Source organism: Salvelinus namaycush, chromosome 9, assembly GCF_016432855.1.
Source record: "Salvelinus namaycush isolate Seneca chromosome 9, SaNama_1.0, whole genome shotgun sequence".
Classification (NCBI taxonomy): Eukaryota; Metazoa; Chordata; class Actinopteri; order Salmoniformes; family Salmonidae; genus Salvelinus; species Salvelinus namaycush.
In genome coordinates, this window is record NC_052315.1 from 26,550,561 (window position 1) to 26,571,147 (window position 20,587).

The 20,587-nt window shown below is 46.1% G+C and overlaps 1 protein-coding gene across 3 annotated transcripts in view; it reads right to left on the minus strand.

Moving 5' to 3' along the window:
* The window catches only part of LOC120053904 (guanine nucleotide-binding protein G(o) subunit alpha-like), a 190,580-nt gene that overhangs the window by 125,509 nt on the left and 44,484 nt on the right, over positions 1 to 20,587 (minus strand). For all 3 annotated transcript variants that reach the window (XM_039001201.1, XM_039001202.1, XM_039001203.1), the window contains exon 3: positions 3,684 to 3,825. In XM_039001201.1, coding sequence (XP_038857129.1) covers positions 3,684 to 3,825 — 142 coding nt within the window. The remainder of the gene's footprint in view (positions 1 to 3,683; positions 3,826 to 20,587) is intronic.

Consider the following 20,587-nt stretch of genomic DNA (forward strand, 5'->3'; position numbering starts at 1 on the left):
AATACAGTATTCCAAACCTGTCTGATTCCCTCCTTGGTACAGGCAGACAGTGTGTTGTGTGAATCTACATGTCCTGCTGCTCCCCTCCTCTCAGTGGGTGATTTATAGAAGCCAGTCAACAAGCTGAGACTAATGTGCTCTGTTCCACATCCTTTCAGAGCCTTGTGGCCAATTACCTGTTACAACACTGGGGTTATGGATTTTCATAGCTGGATAAGGATGAGTGGGTGTGTTTGTGAACACTAGAACTCTAGAACCGCTGAGCCTCGAGGGTCCCGCCTTCAAGCTAATGAGCAGTCATTTTGACTGCAACATTCTAATAAATGTCATATATGCTATTGATAAAATAATAATTTGGCTATGTTTATGAAGGTCTTAGGTAACATTAGAATAATACAAAAACATTTCATTAGTTTATGTTACTGTAGGCATTATGTAAAAACAAAAAAACACAAATTACGTTGAACCAACGTGGAATAGACATTGAATTGATGTCTGTGCCCAGTGGGATGTGTTGGGGAACACGGTAAAAGCGTATTTTATAACCACAAAAATAATACAAATTCCCTAACCACAAAGACGAATGGTCAGCGAGGTCAAACTATGAAAATATCAGTAGCCTAAACATAATTATAAGCGCCAAGTGTGAAAATAAGCAGACAAGCAATAATGCCATTATAATGAATATAAGTGTCGATATGACAGCAGTCAAAAATAGTACATTATTGTCAGCTCGTGCTTACATGGTGTACGTTTTCACGCAATGGCATCAGTTGGATTTCATTTAGCGGCGATCCCTTGTCCAAACAATGGACACAAATCTTTGCCACTTTCACTTGATTGACACACTTCCCACAAACACGTGGCTTGCAGGTGACACAGGTGTCTTGGGTTCTGTTCTTAGCTCATCTGGCCACCTGACACTGTCTCCTCCCCGGGAGCTGTGCGCAATTTGCCTCACGCAGCGGCTCGCGTGGAATCTTTGCTGCTGCCTTGGACCTCATATCTCTCATGCACTGCTTGAGCAACACGTGTGCGTTGATAGCAACCAAGTCAAGCATGTTGTAGAACACAGCAACAAGCAGCAGCGGGTGCCTCCTTTCACCGAGTACAGCCGTGCCATCTGATCCAAAACATTCACACCGACCAGAAATACGCTCTTTCCACTGAATGCTCCACGGAGACACAGGATTGAAATGAACGCTTCCAGCTCAAATATTACACAGCAATCACTGTGTACTCCAAGTAGGCCAGAGTAGACTGATAAGATGTGTTGGACTGATACAGGGTACATACCATTTTGAGATTATAATTAGAATGTACCAATATAGAATACCCCTCCCTGTTCTTCATTCACAATTGGTGATTACATAATTATAAATCAGTCGCTTCCCCTCTCCAATCAACTCACCCATTCTCCCCGATCATGCTTTACTTCATCTGTTATATACTGTATGTGTGAAATTCATTTCGGTATAGCTTAGGTTCAGTTTCGAGGCAATTATCGGGGTGATTATCAACTGGGCACGGCACCTTCCACTGTCGGGAGAAAGAGTGGAGCAGGCCCTATAGTTGGGAGAAAGAGTGGAGCAGGCCCTACAGTCGGGAGAAAGAGTGGAGCAGGCCCTACAGTCGGGAGAAAGAGTGGAGCAGGCCCTGCAGTCGGGAGAAAGAGTGGAGCAGGCCCTGCAGTCGGGAGAAAGAGTGGAGCAGGCCCTACAGTCAGGAGAAAGAGTGGAGCAGGCCCTGCAGTCAGGAGAAAGAGTGGAGCAGGCCCTACAGTCGGCAGAAAGAAGTGGAGCAGGCCCTACAGTCGGCAGAAAGAGTGGAGCAGGCCCTACAGTTGAGAGAAAGAGTGGAGCAGGCCCTACAGTCGGGATAAAGAGTGGAGCAGGCCCTGCAATTGGGAGAAAGAGTGGAGCAGGCCCTGCAGTCGGGAGAAAGAGTGGAGCAGGCCCTACAGTCGGCAGAAAGAGTGGAGCAGGCCCTACAGTCGAGAGAAAGAGTGGAGCAGGCCCTACAGTCGGGAGAAGGAGTGGAGCAGGCCCTACAGTCGGGAGAAGGAGTGGAGCTGGCCCTACAGTCGGGAGAAAGAGTGGAGCAGGCCCTGCAGTCGGGAGAAAGAGTGGAGCAGGCCCTACAGTCGGGAGAAAGAGTGGAGCAGGCCCTGCAGTCGGGAGAAAGAGTGGAGCAGGCCCTACAGTCGGCAGAAAGAAGTGGAGCAGGCCCTACAGTCGGCAGAAAGAGTGGAGCAGGCCCTACAGTTGAGAGAAAGAGTGGAGCAGGCCCTACAGTCGGGATAAAGAGTGGAGCAGGCCCTGCAATCGGGAGAAAGAGTGGAGCAGGCCCTGCAGTCGGGAGAAAGAGTGGAGCAGGCCCTACAGTCGGCAGAAAGAGTGGAGCAGGCCCTACAGTCGAGAGAAAGAGTGGAGCAGGCCCTACAGTCGGGAGAAGGAGTGGAGCAGGCCCTACAGTTGGGAGAAGGAGTGGAGCAGGCCCTACAGTCGGGAGACGGAGTGGAGCAGGCCTTACAGTCAGGAGAAGGAGTGGAGCAGGCCCTACAGTCGGGAGAAGGAGTGGAGCAGGCCCTACAGTCGGTAGAAAGAGTGGAGCAGGCCCTACAGTCGGGAGAAGAAGTGGAGCAGGCCCTACAGTCGGGAGACGGAGTGGAGCAGGCCCTACAGTCGGGAGACGGAGTGGAGCAGGCCCTACAGTCGGGAGACGGAGTGGAGCAGGCCCTACAGTCGGGAGAAGGAGTGGAGCAGGCCCTACAGTCGGGAGAAGGAGTGGAGCAGGTCCTACAGTCGTGAGAAGGAGTGGAGCAGGCCCTACAGTCGGGAGAAAGAGTGGAGCAGGCCCTACAGTCGGGAGAAGGAGTGGAGCAGGCCCTACAGTCGGGAGAAGGAGTGGAGCAGGCCCTACAGTCGAGAAGGAGTAGAGCAGGCCCTACAGTCGGGAGAAGGAGTGGAGCAGGCCCTACAGTTGAGAGAAGGAGTGGAGCAGGCCCTTCAGTCGGGAGAAGGAGTGGAGCAGGCCCTACAGTCGGGAGAAGGAGTGGAGCAGGCCCTACAGTTGAGAGAAGGAGTGGAGCAGGCCCTACAGTCGAGAGAAGGAGTGGAGCAGGCCCTACAGTTGGGAGACGGAGTGGAGCAGGCCCTACAGTCGAGAGAAGGGGGCATGAATGACATGCCCTCCTAAAACTGGATATTACTCCAGTTCTGTTTGTGATATTACAATTCTAACAACGGCAGTGTGCTATATAGACTTATTTTGGAAAAGTCAAGGACAGAGGGGAGCATGACTTTAAAAACGGCAGAGTAATAAATAAAATACAATTATGAGCAGTAAAAATAACTGCTTTAGCAGTTCTGGTGTTAAAATTCAGTGGTTGAATATATGGGTGTCTGTTGGTGTGACAGTTTGTGTATTTCTTTCGATAAAGGTGTTTGGGAGGCCATCGCTACAGTAGAATGGCAGGAGCACGCAATGCTCTGCTTACTAATGTGTGTGACTGTGTGTGTGTGTGTGTGTGTGTGTGTGCGTGCGTGCGTGCGTGCCTGCGTGCCTGCGTGTGTGTGTGTGTACATGCGTCCATGCTTGCGCCTGTCTGTCTGTGCCTGTGTGTGTGCAGTTGTAGTCCATTCCCTCAGTGCTACACTCTACAGAGTGGTAGAGAGACTCACTTTTCTCTCCTTGTCTCCGTACTCCAGGCCAAGGGTGTCCATGGCACGGACGATGGCAGCCAGAGACTGGATTGTGTTGCTGTAGACCACAGGCTTGTACTGCTTCACATCATCTCCAGAGAAGCCATCCTCATGGATAATCCTGCAAACATGAACATGATTCATAGGTCAAATAGGCATTTACCTAAACAAGGACATCATGTCCATGGCACACACTGTCGACAGGCACGCAGAGGCACACATGCTGTATCACACATAAAGCACCCAGGCACAACCACATGCATGCCCCCCCCCACACAAACACGCACACACACACACAACCCTGAGCTCCTCTCCCTTCCTCAGCCTGGCTCCATTTTAATTCTGTTTTCCTTTCATTTGCTCCGTTGCTGCTGTAACTGGCCGGGGGAGAGAGGGGAAGATCTGAGAGTTTCTCCCCCACCCAGCAGACAGAGACAGAACCAGTCCAGGACCAGATGTAGAGAGTGTGCCCCATTAGGCAGAGACACATTGACCCCAGGCCTGAGATCTCCTCTTCATGACACAAACACCACAGCAGGGAGAGGCTCAGCCTATTAAACCCCAGCTCCACCAGAACACTACAGGCACCATTAACACCTGAGCCGCACCCTCCCATTGGCCCTGATATCCAGCCTCCCATTGGCCCTGATATCCAGCCTCCAGTCCATTCAATGGGTCAGATTGAGCATGATCTCCTATCAAGAAAGAGTAAAGTCTGAGCATTGTGTTTGTGAAAGTGAGTGTGAACTTTGTAGCAGGCCGAGCATATAAAAAGAAAGAGCAGAGAAATGTCAGTGCCCTAAGCCGTGACTTACTGCATGAGAGAGAGGGAGAGCGGCCCAGCCCGTGGAGCCTGCCACTGCACACAGATACTGTTTGTGATCCTCCGACAGCAACCTGCTTGCTCTGCAGTGGCCTTTCCTGAGACTCTTTCCAATGACTTCCAATGAATCACTACTCTCTCAATACACTGACAAGCCTAAACGTGCCCTGTTCTCCTACTGCTGTGTGTGGGTGAGTATGTGTGTGTGCGTGTTCGTACGCGCATGCGTTTAGTGACAGCTACTTATCTACAGCTCAGTAGTAATGCTGCTGTAACTCAGACAGATGTGTGTCAACGGCAAGGTTGATACTGCCTCTTATCTCCCCTGTGCTCTCCCTTTCGTCTCTGTCTCTCTCTCCTTCTCTCATTCTCTCTCTCATTCAATAATAATCACCCCATCATGAAGGCTTTATCTTTGGGTGTAATAAACAGCAGGGCACACACTGGTCCTGCACTGCTGGGACCTGGGGACCTGAGAGGGGAGAGGGTTCCTACTCTCCCCAGCACAGAGCACACATGGAAGGGGTGAGTAGAGGACAGGTGGGATGGGAGCCTATTGTCAAATGTGTGTAGTTGTGACTCATTACTTTGACATCACATAATGCTGTGGTCAATGACTCTGGTATGGATCGCATGAGCTTAGGTCCTCTCCAGGAGCAATGAAAGCTCTGTAGGTTGGACAAACTGTTTTCCTTCCTCTTTAATATACTTGCTTTACCATTGCTGGCACTGTGTCTGGTAGACCAGGTGTGCCCTGGCAGAGATAGGTGTGTGCCAGCCAAGCCTCTGTGCCAGGGGCAGGTGCAATGGTTTTGTTTTCGGAGGATGTATTGAGCCAAGCCGCACAAAGACACCCCTCCCTCCTATCGTTCCACTGGGGGAACTAAGAGGCAGGTTAACACCTGGCAAATATCATTACCTAAATAAAGATCTGCCAACCAACCCTGAGTCTGTTACTCTGCTCTGAACAACATGTTCCAATGGACCACCATCACCCTGGACATTACATTTACTAAACAAACACTGCTGCTCAATGTTTTAACCACAGAAACAACAGAAAGCAGAATATACATCTCTTTACACTGACCCATTGGGGTGATCCATACTGACCACAACTCTATTTGGACCATGACCCTACACAACCACATGTCTCTAAATTACCATTAAAACAACCCTCTACAGCTGCCACCTTGCCAACTTTCAGTCAATATCAAGTTGAGCCAATATCACCCAGCACTGCTGCCAGCTGTGCCTCTGTTTTCCAACATGCTGAAACTGAAGTCAGCGCACCATCTCAGGTGACTGATAAATGATTCAGTTAATAAAAATAAGACATGTTTAAGTCATCTGTAAGTCACAATAAAGCGAAGGACACATCCCAGAGGATTCTGATTCCCACAGGGGTTGACTGGCTCATTGATCTGTTTCTGATAGGAGACAATGAAAGGACTGCAAGGCCTTAAGACGTCCTCATACTAGGTTGGTTGGCTCCTAACAGAACATGGCTAGGCGTAAGCCAACATCTGTGCATGCAAACTCCCTTAAAAGACCTCCCTCTTGAGACACAGTAGCAACAACATAGCCAGTAACACTTCCTCAAAATAGTCTGAATTAATGTAAGATTAATCAAGAAATCTATTTTTGCCGAGGAGGTCTTAGTCGCGCAATTTTACATCTAGCTAAGATATTTGGTGCAGTATTTCGCAAGCAAAACATTTGCATGAAAACTAGTCATCTCTCGTTGAATGACAACAAACAATGAATTGAAGAATCTTGTCCGTAGTTCCTAACCCCCCTACTGTTGACCAATCACAAACAAAGGGTCGTAGACTTTGGCTACCAAACTTCGACTTGCCTCAAGAAAAAAATGTGTGCGAACAGCTGAAAAAAAAACTGCCGAAAACATAATATTGCATCATGGTTAGGATGGTGTTCTTCGGCTTGCAAGCCTCCCCCTTTTTCATCCAAACATAACTATTGTCATTATGGCCAAACAGTTCTATTTTTGTTTCATCAGACCAGAAGACATTTCTTCAAAGTATGATCTTTGTCCCCATGTGCAGTTGCAAACCGTAGTCTGGCTTTTTTATGGCGGTTTTGGAGCAGTGGCTTCTTCCTTGCTGAGCGGCCTTTCAGGTAATGTCGATATAGGACTCGTTTACTGTGGATATAGATACTTTTGTACCTGTTTCCTCCAGCATCTTCACAAGGTCCTTTGCTGTTGTTCTGGGATTGATTTGCACTTTTCGCACCAAAGTACGTTCATCTCTAGGAGACAGAACGCGTCTCCTTCCTGAGTGGTATGACGGCTGCGTGGTCCCATGGTGTTTATACTTGCGTACTATTGTTTGTACAGATGAATGTGGTACCTTCAGGCGTTTGGAAATTGCTCCCAAAGATGAACCAGAGTTGTGGAGGTCTACAATTTTTTTCTGAGATTTTGGCTGATTTCTTTAGATTTTCCCATGATGTCAAGCAAAGAGGCACTGAGTTTGAAGGTAGGCCTTGAAACACATTCACAGGTACACCTCCAATTGACTCAAATGATGTAAATTAGTCTATCAGAAGCTTCTAAAGCCATGACATCATTTTTGGGAATTTTCTAAGCTGTTTAAAGGCACAGTCAACTTAGTGTATGTAAACTTCTGACCCACTGGAATTGTGATACAGTAAATTCTAAGTTAAATAATCTGTCTGTAAACAATTGTTGGAAAAATGACTCGTGTCATGCACACAGTAATGTCCTAACCGACTTGCCAAAACTATAGTTTGTTAACAAGATATTTGTGGAGTGGTTGAAAAATGAGTTTTATGACCCCAACCTAAGTGTATGTAAACTTCCGACTTCAACTGTATATACAGTACCAGTCAAAAGTTTGGACACACCTATTCATTCAAGGGTTGGCTACTTTGAAGAATCTGAAATATAAAATATATTTTGATTTGTTTAACACATGGGATCTTTACAACGTGATCAAAATGTGTTTCAGCAAGGTGTCATAGCAAACGAGTATCATGAAATACATGCACCCAGTGGCTTACCAAAAACAGGGCACACTGAAACTTGACCATAGACCTTATATATAGGACTTGACAGAGAAATGTCAGCTAGTTAGGCTAGCTAACTGCAGCTAGATATACCCTGCTACCTGTCAGCTTGGCTAAACAGTAAACACAGAACATCACGTCCCTGATTTGAGTCCTAGGCAGCGCATGCAGTCAGGAGCGGAAGACAGGAAAAAATGTGCGTCTTAAATGTATTTTTAATCTGCCGATTATAACAGTGACCATGGTCATATGGCTTACAAATAACCGTCATCCAAAATTCCATGACCATCGCAAAAGGTCTTTGCTTTTCATGAATGAGGACGTTTCTCATTTTGGTCTCTCTGGGCTGTCTGTCAGGTGGAGATGGGGGGGGGGGGGGGGGAATGGAGCCACTGGGGAGGACAGAACAGAGCACATTAGGCCCTCCTGGGTCTCTGACACGTGGAGATCTGTGACCTGTTACCGCTACAGTACCATCACATTACTCTCACTGCCTTTCACCAAACACAGAGGGAGGGAGGGAGGGAGGGAGGGAGGGAGGGAGGGAGGGAGGGAGGGAGGGAGGGAGGGAGGGAGGGAGGGAGGGAGGGAGGGAGGGAGGGAGGGAGGGAGGGAGGGAGGGAGGGAGGGAGGGGAGGGAGGGAGGGAGGGAGGGAGGGAGGGAGGGAGGGAGGGAGGGAGGGAGGGAGGGAGGGAGGGAAAACTAAGGCTGAGGAAGTTATAGAGTTCTTCCAGGAAGTGGTGGTGATTTTGCATTCTAGCCATGTACTGTACTGACTGACTAAATGCTATACTTGTTTTCCCCATAGGAAAAACTGTTTACATATTGCTTTTTGTCTTGCAGTAAATTAGAGCTTTGCATTCTGTTCAGGTTCCTTAGACCCATTTCACTGTTGAGAGGAGTACGAGGGGAGGAGTGTGGATTTTTGAGCCAGTAATTTTGAGTTTGCAAATCATCATGCCACACAAATATGCAGTATGCATGAACACACAAACACACCCACCGACACCCATTCAAGGGCACACACACCCACCCTGTTAGTCTTTATCAATCTTAGTGGCATGTGGTTTCCGTGGTGCTCACTAAGAAGACCCTTTGTCCTCACAGCGCGCTCGAGTGCTGTTGCTGTCATCAGCCCCAGGACACAGCTACTTATCCCCTGTTTCATTCTCTACCAGCGTGGGGGGACTATTTATAACCTCTGCAATCAGATGAGCGCTACCTCCCTAGCATCAGCTGCTCCAGCCTTTAGCACCAATCTGTCCCCCACACCCTGAGGTCGACCCACAGACACACACACAATGGCACACTATTTCCTATTAAGTGCACTACTTTTGATCAGGGCCCATAGGGGTCTGATTAAAAGTAGTGCATTATATAGGGAATACGGTGCCATTTGGGATGCACAACAGGAACAGCCAGGCCTACGACAGCACCACACTAATCCCACGACAGACACAGCCAGGCCTACGACAGCACCACACTAATCCCACGACAGACACAGCCAGGCCTACGACAGCACCACACTAATCCCACGACAGGAACAGCCAGGCCTACGACAGCACCACACTAATCCCACAACAGACACAGCCAGGCCTACGACAGCACCACACTAATCCCACGACAGACACAGCCAGGCCTACGACAGCACCACACTAATCCCACGACAGACACAGCCAGGCCTACGACAGCACCACACTAATCCCACGACAGACACAGCCAGGCCTACGACAGCACCACACTAATCCCACGACAGACACAGCCAGGCCTACGACAGCACCACACTAATCCCACGACAGACACAGCCAGGCCTACGACAGCACCACACTAATCCCACGACAGACACAGCCAGGCCTACGACAGCACCACACTAATCCCACGACAGACACAGCCAGGCCTACGACAGCACCACACTAATCCCACGACAGGAACAGGCACACAGCATCACTCCCTCTCTGCTGTCAACTTCCATCTCACATTGACTTTCTGCTATATTCATACAAATACACAACAGTAATTGTGTATATGGTGTTCCTAAGGACCGTTCCTAAGGACCCACTGTACTGTATTTTCTCCTCCCCCCTCTCTTTCCCCATCTCTATCACTCCCTCTCCCTCTCCATGACTGTGTCTGCTGATCCCTCCTCTCACCTCTCTTTCCCCATCTCTATCACTCACTCTCCCTCTCCATGACTGTGTCTGCTGATCCCTCCTCTCACCTCCCAGTCATCCACCTACACCACTTTGACGACACATACCAGTCCCAGGTAATGTACTTTTGTATTAAATTAAATTAAAATCTTCCCACGAGTGAATCTAGCTGATCACTGGTCTAGTCTCTCCCTAGATTTAAATTTCTCTTTGAGAGATGTCTTCCAGTCTACCTCCGGAGGTAGTGCTGAAGACATCTACACAACATACCCCCCTCTGAGTGGTATAGTGTAAAGACAATGGGGGTTTCTCGTTTGGGCAAAAGACCGTCCTCCGTCCTCTCTCCTCCGTGACCCAGGAAAAAAAGTGGTTGAGTGGTCGAGGAGTGTGTCAATTCGTTAGTAGGCAAGTGTCCTCCCCTTCTCGACAGCCACCTTCCATCGAGGATACTCATGTGTATCCTACTGCGGAAGAGTTTAGAAATCCGCCACCCCCCTTTGAATCAGCTTTTGTTTTGTCAGAGGAGAAAAACATGCACACATTTAAGAACAATATGCTACTTATCGTTTTATCTATAAATGTCTTGCACAACTAACTAATTTGTTTTGATCACTTTACACATTTATTTTGGGATCAGTGTTGCAAATCTGTTGTTGAACAGAGATAGATCTTACTACACATATTTTACTAATGTAAATCCACCCTAAGAGACAAATCCTGCAATTGAGATTATGAAGTGTCCTCCATCAGTTGGGTCGTGGAAGCAGGGTGCTGGGTGCTAGAGAGGGTGACAGTGATTTGGAGTTTGCTTCACACTCGGCCTTGCTCAGTCACAAATACTGAATAATTAGTCAGAGGTCTGCATGTGTACAGCTATCATTAAATCCTTCTCTCTCCCCAGCCCCTCCCACACCCCTCCCTAAACAGCAGCTACTTCATTGTCATCTCTCCTGGAACCCAAGGAGGAGGAGGAGCAGGGGGAGAAATAGTCTGTGTATGGCTGAGACAGCAGAATGTCACCCTAGAGGCCTGCAGAGTTTTGGGCTCCAACCCACCAGGCTGTTCTGATCACAGCCATATTTAACCAGCATGGGAGATCCAGGGTTCCATCTCAGCCCTGCAGACACCAGAGACCACACTGCAACATAGGAGGAGGATGAGGAGGAGGGAGCTGTTCACACCTACTCTGATGCCCATAAACAGGACACACCAGGCCTGGGGTGTAGAGGTGCTGGTACAGGGCAAAGCACTGTGACTCCACATAGAATTGACTGCCTCTGCTCTACCCCTCACCACGCCCTCCTCTCCTCTAGGCTGTTCCACCTGCGTCTGCAATTAACAATTAAATAAAAACAGCCAGAGCTAATTACAGCCTCTCCCCTGGAGGCTAGGCGCTGCTGTCGCCTTCCACACAGGCCAATTCATCTCCCCCACACCCAGTAAACACAGTCACAAGCTCCTCCAATTAACGCTTCTCACAGCAACACCAACGCAGACCAGAACAACTACGTAACTGACTATTACTCAGAGCAGCTAAAGAAGCCTGTCAACACATACATTTACACCATTCTGATTAGTCCACACCTGGAATGTCAACAATGTCAAAGTTTTCAAACAGCTGTTAAAATTCACACAGTGATATAACAGCCCCGTGTTGTAATGTACCTCACTGTGTACAGCATATAATTAGACTATTCACAGTGACAGTAGGTATGTCCAGGCTAAGTTCAAACATCAGACATTACACAGCCATGCTCCGGATCACCTGACCTCAGATCAGCTGAGGGGCCCAACACAAACATACATTCCAACAAGGCCCCTTTGTCTGGCCTGCACAGGACCTGACCTGGGATCTGCTGCGTGCTGCTTCCCAACACAAACACCTCCCAGACCACAGACAAAGGCCCTTTGTTCCCCTGCAGGGACCTGACCAGCACATGGACTCACTGACTGGCCGGTCGGTCAGCTCTGGCTCTGCCGTGTTGGCACTCTGCAAGCTACCACTGCATGTGGACTTACTGGACCCACCACAGTGAGAAAGGGAGGGAGGAAGGTAGAGAGGGAGAGAGATTTAACCATTTGTACATGGTTACAACACTGTATATATACATAATATGACATTTGTAATATCTGTATTATTTTGGAACATCTGTGAGTGTAATGTTTACTGTTCATTTTTATTGTTTATTTCACTTTTGTATATTATCTACCTCACTTACTTTGGCAATGTTAACATATGTTTCCCATGCCAATAAAGCCCCTTGAATTGAATTGAGAGAGAGAGAGAGACAGAGACAGAGACAGAGACAGAGACAGAGACAGAGACAGAGACAGAGAGAGAGAGAGAGAGAGAGAGAGAGAGAGAGAGAGGAGAGAGAGAGAGAGAGAGCGAGAGCGAGAGAGAGATGAAGGGAGAGGCAGAGAGGAGACAGAGAGAGAGAGATAGAGAGAGAGAGAGAGAGAGAGAGAGAGCGAGAGCGAGAGCGAGAGAGAGAGAGAGATGAAGGGAGAGGCAGAGAGGAGACAGAGAGAGAGAGATAGAGAGAGAGAGAGAGAGAGAGAGAGAGAGAGAGAGAGAGAGAGAGAGAGAGAGAGAGAGATGAAGGGAGAGGCAGAGAGGAGACAGAGAGCAAGAGACATAGATAGAGAGAGATAGAGAGGAAAAAGAAAGAGAGAGGAGAGAGGAAGAGAGAGAGAAGAGAGAGGAAGAGAGAGAGAAGAGAGAGGGAGAGAGAGGAGAGAGAGAGAGAGGAGTGAGGGAGAGACGGAGAGGGAGAGAGACAGAGAGAGAGGGAGATAGAGAGAGATGAGAGAGAGAGGAGAGGGGGAGAGAGAGGATAGAGAGAAAGAGAAGAAGGGTAGACACAGGAAAACCTGGCTCCCTGTAGAGGAAAGGCTGTGCAACCACTGCACAACAGCAGAACCTGAGACAAAGCTGCCTTTCCTGACAAAATGTCAAAAATATAAAACAATTAGAGTGTCATATCCCCAAATTTGAAACCCTCATTCAAGGTTTCAAAGACCTCTCTGATGAGGATAGGCTACCCGTTCTGTTGGGGGAGGACGCAGAGAGCTGTGGGTTGGCAGCGCACTACATTGTTGCCTGCCATAAGATGAGGGACAGTGTCTGACAGACCAATCAACCTGCACATGTCCTCTACTGTATGCTTATTATTATTGTTCAATGTATGGTTATTGTTGTTACTGTTGTCCCGTTGACAATTTTGATTCTTATTATTTTAATATTGTAAATATCCAAAGTAAGCTTTGGCAATATGTGCATTGTTACGTCATGCAAATAAAGCAAATTGGATTGAATTTAATTGATTCACAGAGAGTTGCCTGTAAAAACAATTAGACAATGTTTATACAGTATGATCCCCTTTCAAACAACCCCATCTTTAACTATTTCTTGTCGGAATTCACCTTTTATATAGCTATTTCATAGGCAGCAACTGAGCAAGAGACATTCAACTTTGACCTTGTTGTTGTGACCATTGTCATGGTAACCTGACACAGCAAGCAGCATTAATCAAGTTCTAAATTCCTCCGATAGGACAGAATGCAATGCACTGCTTTCATTTCTGCACATTCACAAACAGTAAGTTAGTAGCTCGAGATACTTCATTTGTAAATAATTACCTTGTAATGGGTTTAAAATTAAACGTATGGTTTTTTTTTGTGCAAAAAAGAGCCGGTAATATTGCTATTTGGGCCAGGCTGCTGCATGCAGACTGCCATTTTGAATATACTTTTACATAATGTCAAGGACAAGTTTGATGTTGGAGAACAACTATAGAATGTTCCGGATTGAATGCGTGCCAAAGCCGGTAAGATGATAGGGGACATTTCTACTGAGGGGTTGGCGGGATGTTTAAACATACAGTATTACCGCAATCAGGACAAGGTCAGTTTGGCGGAAATAAAAGTAAAGGTTTTTATACCTTTCAGATATAAAGAAAAGTCATCAAAAGTTGGGGGCATACTAATGTTGACGACAAAACATCTTGGTTTGAAAGGTGTATGAGAGTGACACCCCACAGACACAGAGAGAGACAGTGAGAGTAGCAGAGATATGGGGAATATGACACATGCCTCTTGACCTTTCCAGATACTAATCATGTCCTCCAGGCAGCCTTCCCGACAGTAGCAGCAGCAACAGAGCCAGCCAAAAGTGAGTCCCCGGCCCGGCCCAGACTTCAACACCCTGTCCCACTCCATCCTGTTACCAGGGCCTTGATTTACACACTGATAAATTAACTGTGATACGCTGTAGTGGAGTACAGTGGGGAAAGAGCGTGTCCACTGACCTCACATTAGCTAAACCCTCACAAGCACAAGCAGTGTATCTCCTCACTCCATTTATTCTATAGATGAGTGAGAGCATAATTATGAGCCTGATGAGGTAAAGCAACAGAGTGTAGGACTATGCCTATATTGTACTGTAGCTCCTGGCTACATATCTCACGTGAACTACAGAGGAAAATATTTATCCACAGAATGAACGCTGATGATTATTGTGAGTTATAATGCAGTGCAGATGGACGCAAGGGAAAACTCTTCAAGCAATCTCAGATGAATATCTCGCTGAGATCCAGTGAGGCCGTGAGTGGCTCAACAGCTTAAGATTCCTTTGAAGCAGGGCTTCTCCACCTTCTCTCTCAGACCTAATGACATTCCTCCAGAAACCTGGGGCCCCATTACAGACAACATCTTAATCCAAATTCTATGAATGCTATAAAGTGCTAGTTGAATTCATTGTTGGCCCAAAATGTGAACAAAGATTGTGTTATTGTGATTTTCACTGACCCATTGAAACCCCAATTAGGTCCCTTAGGGATCTCTAGCCCTCTGAGAAAAGGTTAAGAGGACTCAGGTGGCTGGAAAAATTCCAGGTCTGAAGTCATGATGTGAGGTCTGACGTGTTTCTGGTTCCATTATGGTTATAATTAGTCCTAAACCAAATATTTATTGCACTGCGTTTTGCATGACTCTCTCTATGACAGTAGTTAATGCAAAGTGGATGCAAATAGGGTATGATACGGCAACACAAGGGCAGCTATCTAGAAATACTGTATGTTACCATGAGGTCAGTGTTCTGCAGCCCCGGTGTCTGTTACTGAATCAGCAAACAAACACACACCTATGGGAGAACTCCGGCAATGTGTGACGAGCATGGGACTGGTAGATGGCGACTCTGTAGATGCAGGGTGTGAGACAAGCATGTAGGCTACATTCAATTTGTGACTTCCCTTTATGTAACACTTGAGTTAATGTGGCCATCCTGGCATACCATCACCCCACCCCCTCCCCTTCTTCCTGCCATTAACCCCCATTTTGGAAGGAGGACAGACCCTCAGTGCCAGAGCGGATCAGCACCCGCTAACCCCCCACCGCTCCAGGCCTCACTGTGGGAAAATTACAGTACGGGGATGGGAATGGTGCAGCCGGGCCGGTCGGCTCTTGTTTGTTCTTGCTCCGGTAAGTCGCCTCCAATCACGTCATCAGAGGTGGTTGGACTGGTCCTCTTAACACGATTAGCATCCCCACACTGAGTGTGTGAGCGGCACGGAATGAGGAACAGAGAGAGACTACAGAAAGACATGGCCAAGGAGCAGGGTTGGGGAGTAATGGAATCCTTTACATGTAACTGATTACAAAAAAACTGTAACTGTAATAATTTATGTTACCAGCAAAAACATTGCATTCAGATTACAGATACTAAACTAGATGATTACTTCTAGAATTATGTTTAAATTCTGAAAGGATGTTTGCGAAAAATACACTGTTTCTGTTTTCTCAATGACATTCAAATCGGCATTGAAAAAAGGCTCAATTGCTTGTTCCAACTGAGTGTAACAGTTAAGCTTCCGTCCCTCTCCTTGCCCCTACCTGGGCTCGAACCAGGGACCCTCTGCACACATCGACAACAGCCAACCTCGAAGCATCGTTACCCATCGCTCCACAAAAGCCGCGGCCCTTGCAGAGCAAGGGGAACAACTACTTCAAGGTCACAGAGCGAGTGACGTCACCGATTGAAACGCTATTAGCGCGCACCCCGCTAACTAGCTAGCCATTTCACATCGGTTACATGAGCACCTGACCACAAGTCAGAGAACACTATGGATGGATCGCGGGAAAAGAGCAGGAATAGGCTTTTGTATGCTACAGTCCAAGCCATGTCTTCCAATGGTACGACTGCTGTCGGCATCCAAAGATTATCCAACTTGAATAAACGCTTGGAGGTAACGACGACAACACTGGTGTTGTGCCAGGACAACAACCTCTCCCTCAACGTCAGCAAGACAAAGGAGGTATTAGTGGACCACAGGAAACTGAGGGCCCAACACGCCCCCATTCACATCGACGGGGCTGTAGTGGAGCAGGTCAAGAGCTTCAAGTTGGTGTCCACACCACTAAGGATCTATCATGGTCCACACACACTAACACAGCCATGAAGAGGGCACGACAACACCTCTTCCCCTTCAGGAGACTGAAAATATTTGGCATGGGCCCACAGATCCTCAAAAAATTCTACAACTACACCATTGAGAGCATCTTGACTGACTGCATCACCACTTGGTATAGCAACTGCTTGGGTATTGTGTACGGCCCAGTACAACACTTGGGCCGAGCTTCCTGACATCCAGGACCTCTATACCAGGCGGTGTCAGAGGAAGGCCCTAAAAATTGTCAAAGACTCCAGCAACCCAAGTTATAGACTGTTCTTTCTGCTACTGCAAGGCAAGCACTACCGATGCACCAAGTCTGGAACCAACAGGACCCTGAAGAGCTTCTACCACCATAAGAGCCATAAGACTGCTAAATAGTTAGTCAAATGGATACCCAGACTGCATTGCCCCCCCCCCCTCCCACCCACACCACTGCCACTCCCTGTTGTCATCTATGCGTAGTCACTTTAATTAACTCTACCTACATGTACATACTACCTCAACTAACCCGTGCCCCCGGACATTGACTCTCTACCGGCACCCCCCTGTATATATTGTTATTCTTTTACTGCTGCTCTGTAATTACTTGTTACTTTATTCTCTTATTCTTATCCGTATTTTTTTTAAACTGCACTGTTGGTTAGGGGCTCGTAAGTAAGCATTTCATTATAAGGTCTACACCTGTTGTATTCGGCGCATGTGACTAATAAAATTTGATTTGATTTTGATCAACAACAACAAGACCAACAATTAATGCTAGCCAGAGCAAGATGTGCTATAACCTAATGAAGGAACATTATATAAACACTCTCAAACGTTTTCAGCTAGTTGGTCGTCAAAATTGCCCTGATAAATGATGGGGAATTGTAGCCAGCTCGTCCTTCTGCAGCTTGCCTGCCAATGCATGCTTGTCCCAACCAAGCACCCAGGCTAACTGGCTAAAGTTGGCTAGCTTGCTAGCTAGCTACTTCCAGACACTAATGAAAGAACACCTTACTCTAACCATTTTACTCACCGTAGCAGAGCTGGTTAGGCTGTTTACATGTTATCTAGAGTGTTCTTGACTAACTATTACTTTTTTTGCCTAAGTTTACTGACACTGGTCATATTCAGCAGGCGTTGCACATTCTTAAATTCATAAATTCGTTGCTCTGCACTCTCGCACAATCAGACGAGAGTGCTCTGAAATCGGAGTAGATAGCCAGATGGAATTTGCGAACGCAAGAGATATGTTAACTGGATAACAGTCATTGAAGTTCTTGTTAGCAAACCAAATGACACCTGCATCTCTAGCTATGTATAGCCACCGAAAAACGATATGAGGGGGAAAAGTCAGTCACTCACCCACTCCTCTAATGGCATGACATGACATCCTCCTAGCAGCTAGCTAGCTAGCTATATAGCTAACGTTAGACTCTGTGTTTTTAGCTTGCGACATAAATACATATGCCAGCCACGTTATGACTGACCTGTGATCATTGCCCTTGTTAGTTAGACTGTAATGACATTCCCAGCCTAAGTTACATTTGTCAGTTTTTGTCCAGAATATTGAGTCATTGAAACTGAAACAGTGCACCCCGAATGTAGGCAGCAAATAATGTACCACGCCAGCTGTGATTTACAACCTGATAGCAATATGTTTTTAGACTACAAAGAAATGTATTGGTGAATTATATTAATCATGCATCGAACTGCATCCATCTATTCAGCCAACAATGCCTTAGTGTACGTCATGGACCATTGAGTCAAATAGAACCTGTTTTTAAAACCTTATAAAGTTGGTTTTGTAGCATAAACTGGGAATTTGATATTTTTTTACTAATATTATGATTGTCTGTTGGTTTCATATCTGCAAAGTAGCTAAAACACTGTCAGTTCCACTTTAAACTTTAGGTCACTGGTTACTTTGTGTGCTAAACGTGAAATGTTTTTTTCTATGGGAAATAATAGTTGTACATTTTGATTGGAAAATGCTTAATGGTTGTGCTTTTGTATTCTTACGTCAGAGTTTATGGACTGCTTATCCTTTAACGTCATGCTTTGTGTGACTGCTGTCTTTCCATCGGCCCTATGCAGTGGTGTAATGGTGCCTGGAGAAGTGGGTATACTTAATAACCTCTTAAGGATTAGCCCTTTTTTTTCCATTTTCACCTAAAATGACAAATTCAACAATGAGTGGTTTGTAAGGAATCAGTGGCTAACTGCAAGCATTGCAAAGCAACCATTAGCTTGCTATTCAATGGAGTGGATGTGTTTTTTTTTCAGAGTTCCCACCATAAATCCAGAGAATGCCAGACTTAGATGACAAAGTTTGATGACAAAATTTGCCCATAAAGGACTGCTGCGCCACCTTCACAAGGTGAGTCAAAAATGTTTCGCATGCTGCAGCATTAATGATGTAATATGCAAGGGATATATGTATACATTAGCTAAGAAAGTAATACTAAGTGTATGTTGTGTAGTAAGCTGTAAGTAGCCCATGTGCCTCACCCTAATAATTTGGTCTATTTTCACCAACGCTGTATTGTAAACACATCGTTCGTGGCTGGTGTGTGCTTGTTTGCAGACTTTTTTTGTACTGCTTTGACAGTACTACTGATAGTAGTGGTGGTGCTTGGCTTGCACGTTCAAATTCAGTGCACACAACATTCTATAATAGAATTGTGTTATTTGACATGTCAAATTAAAAGCTTATAGAGTTATATGACATGTATCTTTTTTGACACGCAAAGACCCAAACAGCGTTCAATGTGCCTTATCCTTATAATTTGGTCTATTTTCACCTCCTAATTTCGCCTACTGTTCTAACTTGGTGGTGCACATGTAGCTTATAACCTGTTTTAGAGAAATGGAATCATTGAATATTGTAAGAGCTTTCATTGTCTGTTTACATGCCCCCTTTATTTATCCTACAGTTCTGACTTGTTGTACAGAGAGTACTCTGTAAGAACGGCCCATGTTCTGAATTCTGTCACTGTACATTTCAAAACTGCTGAACAAATGCTATAGTTATATTGACTACGTCCGTCATCGCTCATTGATGTCTTAATCGAAATTACGGATTGCCTCTTATCCGCTTATCATCCCCTTATGCCATAGTTTGTACATCTCAATTGTCAGTAGAAACCATATTTGTTTAAGCAAGTCAGCCATATCAGCTACAGTTGAAGCCAGAAGTTTACATACATAGGTTGGAGTAATTAAAACGAGTTTTTCAACCACTCCACAAATGTATTGCTAACAAACTATAGTTTTGGCATGTCGGTTAGGACATCTACTTTGTGCGTGACACAAGTCATTTTTCCAACAATTGTTTACAGACAGATTATTTCACTTATAATTCACTGTATCACAATTCCAGTGGGTCAGAAGTTTACATACACTAAGTTGACTTTGCCTTTAAACAGCTTAGAAAATTCCAGAAAATAATGTCATGGCTTTAGAAGCTTCTGATAGGCTAATTGACATCATTTGAGTCAATTGGAGGTGTACCTGTGGATGTATTTCAAGGCCTACCTTCAAACTCAATGCCTCTTTGCTTGACATCATGGGAAAATCAAAAGAAATCAGCCAAGACCTCAGAAAAAAATTGTAGACCACCACAAGTCTGATTCATCCTTGGGAGAAATTTCCAAACACCTGAAGGTGCCACGTTCATCTGTACAAACAATAGTACGCAAGTATAAACACCATGGGACCACGCAGCCGTCATACCGCTCAGGAAGGAGACGTGTTCTGTCTCCTAGAGATGAACGTACTTTGGTGCGAAAAGTGCAAATCAATCCCAACAGCAAAGGACCTTGTGAAGATGCTGGAGAAAACAGGTACAAAAGTATCTATATCCACAGTAAAACGAGTCCTATATCGACATAACCTGAAAGGCCGCTCAGCAAGGAAGAAGACACTACTACAAAACCGCCATAAGAAAGCCAGACTACGGTTTGCAACTGCACATGGGGACAAAGATCGTACTTTTTGGAGAAATGTCCTCTGATCTGATGAAACAAAAATAGAACTGTTTGGCCATAATGACCATCTTTATGTACGAAGGAAAAAGGTTGAGGCTTGCAAGCCGAAGAACACCATCCCAACCGTGAAGCACGGGGGTGGCAGCATCATGTTGTGGGGGTGCTTTGCTGCAGGAGTGACTGATGCACTTCACAAAATAGATGGCATCATGAGGCAGGAAATTTACGTGGATATATTGAAGCAACATCTCAAGACATCAGTCAGGAAGTTAAAGCTTGGTCGCAAATCACAAAGCCCTGACCTCAATCCCATAGAAAATGTGTGGGCAGAACTGAAAAAGCTTGTGCAAGCAAGGAGGCCTACAAACCTGACTCAGTTACACCAGCTCTGTCAGGAGGAATGGACCAAAATTCACCCAACTTATTGTGGGAAGCTTGTGG